This window comes from Ipomoea triloba, chromosome 15 (genome assembly GCF_003576645.1).
Source record: "Ipomoea triloba cultivar NCNSP0323 chromosome 15, ASM357664v1".
Lineage (NCBI taxonomy): Eukaryota > Viridiplantae > Streptophyta > Magnoliopsida > Solanales > Convolvulaceae > Ipomoea > Ipomoea triloba.
This window is the reverse complement of record NC_044930.1, coordinates 9,172,976-9,180,224: the sequence shown is the minus strand read 5'-3', so window position 1 is coordinate 9,180,224 and position 7,249 is coordinate 9,172,976. Positions and strand designations below refer to the sequence as shown.

At 32.9% G+C, this 7,249-nt stretch overlaps 1 protein-coding gene across 1 annotated transcript in view; it reads right to left on the bottom strand.

Moving 5' to 3' along the window:
- Positions 1-692, bottom strand: part of LOC116006654 (probable serine/threonine-protein kinase WNK9) — a 3,821-nt gene extending 3,129 nt beyond the window's left edge. The window contains exons 1-2 of the mRNA XM_031247112.1: positions 364-692; positions 223-260 (exon numbers count right to left, since the gene is read on the bottom strand). Of these exons, the coding sequence (XP_031102972.1) occupies positions 223-260; positions 364-444 (119 nt within the window). The 5' untranslated portion in view covers positions 445-692. The remainder of the gene's footprint in view (positions 1-222; positions 261-363) is intronic.
- Between the last annotated feature and the right edge of the window lie 6,557 nt (positions 693-7,249).

The window sequence follows — 7,249 nt, the reverse complement described above, 5'->3', positions numbered from 1 at the left end:
CCCCCCAAAAAAAAAAAGATTCCTTCTTTGCAAGGGAACCCAAATGGAGATCCCAAATCCATCAGATACCCATTATTCAATCTTCCCAAAAGGTTCTAGCTTTGGTACAAATTTTTGAAATGGTACTTCACAAATCTACAGAAACTCAACAAACAGGCCTTTGATGAAACCTGAACAGATTTGTCAAACAACCAACAAAAAATGATGAATTTCTATACATACACTGTCTTTGAAGCCCCTTTTCCAAGTATTTCATTGTACTGCAACAAAAAAAGAAAAAAAAAATCAAGCTCAAAACTTTACAAAGAAAAGCCAGCAGAAAGGGATTGGTGCAGGTTGGGTAGGGGTAGGGGGGGCACATACTCTGCCATATCTCCCAGTTGGATCAACTTCGACGAACTCAGAAAGATCTGGTTCTGTAATTGAAATTGAAAGACCATTCATTCTCTGAAAATAAAAAATAAAAAAAATTTGCACTTTCAGTGTATTTAAGCAGCTAACTTTTCTCCTTGTTTTTGGCTCTGACACCAAGAAAGAGAGGGCTAGCTAGAAAGATGAAGGATGATGCATCACATGTAAGGTGCTGGCTGTTTTTTTTTTTCAACTTTTTCTTGAAAGAGGGAATGATTTGCAGCGAAGGGGGAGAGAGTGGAAGACAAACGTTGAATCCTTCCAAGGAGATTAAGGAGGACAAGCAAATAATAAGTCCCATATATACATTATTGAGTAGTCCATGATAATAAATACTTTGGGTTTTTTGTTTTTTATTTTCACCCATCTTCATGCAATTATTGTGTAGATTTTTTTTTTAATAAAAAAAAAACCAATTTGCAACAAGATTAATCAATTTACAAATAACTAAAGAATATAGAGAGTTTTTATCCAACAAAAGCTAAAGAAAAGAGTAATTATCTAGATTGGTGGCATGTCCTACTCTTTAGAAGAAATATAACTATATTATGAAAAATTTTAAGATAGCAATAATGTCAAAGAGATACAACAATTTTCATTGAATCAAAATTTATTTCTAATAACTTAATAATTTAGGGCAATTGATAAACGCACCTAAGGGTGCATTTGGTTCAAACATTGTAATCTAAATGTGGGGTGTTTGGTTGGATGGAAAATATTTTTCATGGAAAATGTTTTCCTACAAGTTGAGGAAAATGATGTTTTATGTTGTTTGGTTGGGTGGAAAACAATTTCCATGGAAAAAGTTTTCCTTAACAATGAGGAAAACATTTTCCATGGAAATCTTAGGTATTTTGTATTCCATGGAAAACTTTTTCCATGGAAAACTAGTGTTACAATTTTGCCCCCACTAAACTTTATTAATTACTCTTATTATTATTATATTATTATTATTGTGTAGGGTTATTTATGTCATTATACACATTATTCCTTATCATTCCAAACCCAACTAAACAATGGAATTCATATTCCCAGTAATTTCTTTTCCACCAACCAAACAATAGAATCCATTTTCCTGGTAATTTGTTTTCCATGGAATTTGAATTCCACTTCCTTCAAATATTTTCCAGCCCGTTTGGTTCGCTGGAAAATATTTGAAGGAAGTGGAATTCAAATTCCATGGAAAACAAATTACCAGGAAAATGGAGTATTAATGATCATTAATAATACATAAATTTCAAACCAAATTAATGCAACCTAAATTATTATTATTAAGAATAATGTACAAATTGGTCACTGAGCGTAACCTGAAAATTCAATTAGGTCACTAAATAAAACAAAAAAGTGCAATTAGACCACTGAATACTCCAAATGCATGCAATTTCACCTAATAGCAGATTACCATCCATTCATATGGTAATATGTTTACGTGGACGATGAGTTGGCATTTATTTTTAAAATAATTTTTAATAATAATATAATTTAAAAATAAAATTTTAAAAATTAAAATAAAATAAAATATTAAAACAACAACAACAACAACGCGGGGGTGGCCGCTGGCCACCCCTACCCCTCCAAGGAGGGTGGTCGGCCACCTTGGCGTGTTTTTTTTTTTTTTTTAATTTTATTTTTAAATTATATTATTAAAAATTATTTTAAAATGTCAACTCACCATCCTCGTAAGTAGGTTACTTGACAAAATGGATGGTAACTTGCTATCAGGTGAAATTGCATGCATTTGCAGTGTTCAATGACCTAATTGCCCTTTTTTTTTGTTCAGGGACCTAATTGCATTTTCAGGTTATATTCCGTGGCTAATTTGCACATTATTCCTTATTATTATTGTTTGAATTAGGGTAGGAGAGACCTAAAACATACTAAAAAAAACACTCCTAACATCCACTCTGAAGTACAAAAGGGGTATGATCTTCAGGCAAACACATAAAGATCCATATGAAATTGTAATGTTATCTTCATAAAAGCATTTGCGTCCCTATTTTGCACTTAACAAATAGAGTGAAATAGTAAAGTTAAGAATACCTAATTTAAGACTGCATAGACAACTCAGTTAATCATATGAATGAAGTTTAAGAAAAAATATTATGAATCGAGTTTCACAGTGACTCCTGTGTGACCTTTGGGATTGTGGATTAACTTTTTTGGGAGTTCAGAATACTTAATTTAAGTATAACATTTAGGCAAACTGTATGCGAAAAATATTATTAAAAATCTAGAATGATAAATAATTAGAGGTAAGTCACAAGGTCACAGCTCAACCACATTTCTTGAGGGAGGGACACCCCACACTAAACGTGACAAAACAGTGAGAGAAAGAAAAGGCCAATTATTTTTCCTCTTTGATGAGAGACAATCAATATGCCATCCAAAATAAATAAATAAATAATGTAAAAAGTTTTTTTTTTTCTCTTGGTAAAAAGGCATTAATCACTTAAATGAAGAAGTGGGAACTGTGCTGTCTGCTGCCGTTCACAACATTAATAAAATAATTAGTAAAATTTTAGAATGCCGAGTTGTAATATTTTTATTTGGGTGATAATATTTTTTTTAAAATAGTATAATAATTTTATTTTACAATTTATAAAAAAGATATTGTTCTTTTTTATTTATAATAAAATCCATTTTTATTATTTAGCATTATATGAATTTCAATTAATTATCATATTACACAATTTATAATTAATTAAAATGCCAAAGTTTTGATACGTAATTTGTGAACAAAAATAACACGCGTTATATTCTTATTTTTCTCTATATTACTTTAAAATACTAATAAAATCGAAGAATTAAAATTGAACTTTTCTTAAATTTAAAAAGGAACAAAACGGATACAACAAGAAAAAAAAAGGTTGTAAATGAAACATTTAAAAAATAAATAAATAAAAAGTAGAAATATTCAAATATATAGAGTCAATGAGATGGGATAAGGGGCCCATGTGGGAAATTAAAAATTAAAAATTAAAAAAGAAACAATAAAATGGAGAAAGCAATGCGGTCACGTTAGTGGACCAAATAAAGGAGTCGCGAATAGTCCGTAGCGAAGAAATGCACGGTTGAGTTGTAGTATTAAAAAAGAGTACAAACAAGGATGACGAGGTGACACTCACCCAATACAAACAATGCTATGTTGTCCACATGGTTAGGTTTGTGTTAGGTTAGTACGGAAACAGGTACGGTTCATACTTCAATTCCTTTTTCTTTCCTACGTTTTTCCTTTTCTACCAACCTTATCTCACCTCCATAAACAAACTATGTTATTTCTGTCTAATTTTTTATATTTACAATATGGAGAGTCCTACTATCTTATAGGTTCTTGACAAAGTAAAGAATATATATAAACACACAAGTTGAATTTAAATGAAAACAATTTCTTCTAGTAAAAAGTGAAGATTAATCTCAGTCATTATCATAGTTCTTCAGTATAATTTTAGAAAAAAAATTACGAGGTTCATTTTATAATTATTACGAATTTTAAGTTTGCAATATTTATAAAACCGACACCGTTCTTTTTTTCTTTATTTGTCAGCAATTCTCGATCATTTTAATCTATCGAAATGGATTAATTTTATATATATATATAATGTAGTTCATATGTGAACATGGGGTTTATTGTGAACAGGTGCATTCATTATAGCCTTGCGTTTTGGGGTGATTGACGGCCCGATCTGTTGTGCTTGGGGGTACACGTGGGGGCGTGGAGTGCCTATATGGGATTTGGTCTCAGTGTATGTTGTGATTGGTAGAAGGGTGTTTTTGTCTTTTGATGTGTGGCAATGTGGCGTGAGGTTAGGGGATTTTCTTTTGTTTTTTTTTTCCTCTCCCACTTGTTCTGCACTTGACTGTGGCGATGGCTTGGCGTGCGATGTGTTCTCCTGGTCGCACTCCCGGGGTTACTACGATTAGTGGCTAGTCAGGGCCATGCCGAATGGTAGTCGTCGTTCCAAGAGGAGGGCATCCAAGCGTCAGTTTTCGCCGTTGTTTTTGGGTGTTGAAGTATTTGTGTACTGTTAAGTACACCATTGCACCTATTTTCTGCTCAGCTCCTGACCTAGAGATGTCAATTGTACCCATACCCAACGGAGAACCCGACTCCCCGCCCCTATTGGGACGGGGATGGGGACAAAAATAAGAGAACGAGGATGGGGATGGGGGAAATATTTAATTCCCCGATGGGGATGGGGAGTACTCCCCCGCCCCACCCCGCCAATATATATATATATATATATATATATATATATATATATATATATATAAAACACATGCCTAACCATACATTTGCTATACGTCCATGGTTAGCCACCTCAAAACCAGCTAGAATATGTCCTTGAGAGGTTGTTGATGTGCACTAAGTCTACAAATGCCTAATAACATGTGAGCTATTTAAGCAATCTAAAAATATTAAGGAACAATATTTGGATATTACGATGTTTACAGAGATCGAATTAAGTTAAAATTCATGCTAATAGAGTTAATACCCAATATAGTCATCGACTATAGTGATTTTACTCAATTTAGTAATAAGTGACTTTTTGTGCTTAATTTAGTTCTTGACTTTGATGGTTTTACACAATTTAGTCATTTGTTAGTAATTCCGTCAGTGAACTGTTAGAAAAAGGGTTAACATGGTAATTTTCTCCTTTTTTTTTAATGGCCAGATTGCCTTCTTCTTCCCGTTATTAACCTTGTTACTCTGGTATTGGAAGACGTCAAAAACTGAACAATAAACATGAAAATCATTTGTATATCAAAATGTAGTATTGGTAGCGTCGGAAACTGAACAATAAAAATGAAAATCAATTATTGTATATTAAAATGTAGTATTGGTAGTGGTGAATAGAAAATGGAGTAAACAAAAACAAAAAAAATGCATATTTCTTTCCAGAAAGATTAATGAGTCGTCAGCCTGAGCTTCCGAATCATTGCCCTGGTTTGGGTACGTATCCACCCGTCGGCGTCCATACCTTGCATTTTCACATATGCATCAACGGATTCGAACAACTCCAAATCGAAACCCACAGGAAGCCCCAATTACTTCCTTCTATCTTCACCAAACGACACCGTCTAGTACTTGGGTAACAAGGTTAACAATGGGGAGAAGAAGGCAATCTGGCCATTAAAAAAAGGGGAGAAATTACCATGTTAACCCTTCTTCTAACAGCTCATTAACGGAATTATTAACAAAGGATTAAATTGGGTAAAATCATCAAAGTCGAGGATTAAATTAATTAAGTACAAAAGTCACTTAGGACTAAATCAAGTAAAACCATTATAGTCGAGGACTATATTGGATATTAACTCCATGCTAATATATTGGAAGTCAAATATTCAAATCAGCTTGATATCAGATCATATAGGGTTTGTGTGTGTATATATACAGACACTAGTTTTGATTTTGAAAGATGATGTTAAGATAGGATAAAATTTGCCCGTATGGGCAGCTCAGTTGGTCACATAGGTGAAGTTTGGGAGGAAAGATCAGGGATCAAGTTTTACTAGCGACAGTATGGAGCAACCTCTCAAAGTGAGGGACTCCATTGTGCGCAATAAGCAAAGGAGGTCTAGCTTTCTCCCAGATGCTCTGACGGGCTGGGGAGTGGACGTCCCTTGGAGTTGGGGATTCGACATTTTGGGAAGAAAGATACTATAAAATTTAGGTTGAGTTATGATGTCATCTTTGGGAAGAGGGGGCGTTTGACTCACAATTTGGAATTAATCCGTATAATAGTAATTGAATTGAAATCATATACTTGGTAATGGTAATGAATTTAAAAAAAAAATGTTTGTTTTGGAGTAAATATGAATTAGAATCAAAATAATTAATTAGTTAAAATAAGAAGTACTGTAATAAATATATATTACATATATACACACAAATATGTCAATATATATTAAAGTTCCGTATATTATAATCTCACAATTGATATCAAACACATTCTCATGAAAGTTAATTCATGCACAGATTGAATGACTAAACCAATTCTAAATTTATCTCCAAACCTTCGACCCCTATCCTAAGGGTATCACAAGTTTATTACCTGCTAATGCCGTGGACGTTACCTGGCCAGACTTATGTAGTTTTTTAAGTACCTTTCATTTCGTTGTATATGAAAAATAATTAATATAGTTATATACTTTTTTTTGTTTATTTTATTTATTTATTTATTTATTGTAATCTTAGTGGGCATGAGTGATGATTGCATATGCAGAATCTGATGATAAACAGCTCAAATCTGATAATTATGTGGCTATAGTTCTAAACATTTTTATCAGGGATTGTGGGTATGTTTGGTTATTGGCAGATCCGCCAATTTTCAGCGTTTTGACCGAAATCAAAACGCTGAAAAACTGTTTGGTTAATGGCGGTTTGGAGAAGCGGTTTCACTCCAAACCGCCAAGTTGCAAAACGCTGCAAGTAGCAGCGTTTTGCAACAGCATTTTGGAGAAATATTTTATTTCCCCAAAATGTCCTTATAATTATAAAAAAAAAAAAATTAACTTTTAGTTTGCCCAGCGACAACGGCCGCTGGGCAAACATTGTTGTAAAGAAAAGGAGCCTTGAGGCTCCTAATAGGAGCCTCAAGGCTCCCTTCCTCACTTATCCCACCGATGTGGGATAAGTGAGGGGGAAAAGATTACAAAAGGGTAGCCTTAGAGGCCCCCCGCCCCCCTCTTTTTTTTTCTTTTTTTTTTTTAACATTATTATTATTGTTGTTGTTATTATTATTATTGTTATGTTATTATATTTATGTATGTATATACATATATATATATATATGTATATACATATATATATATATATATATATATATATATATATATA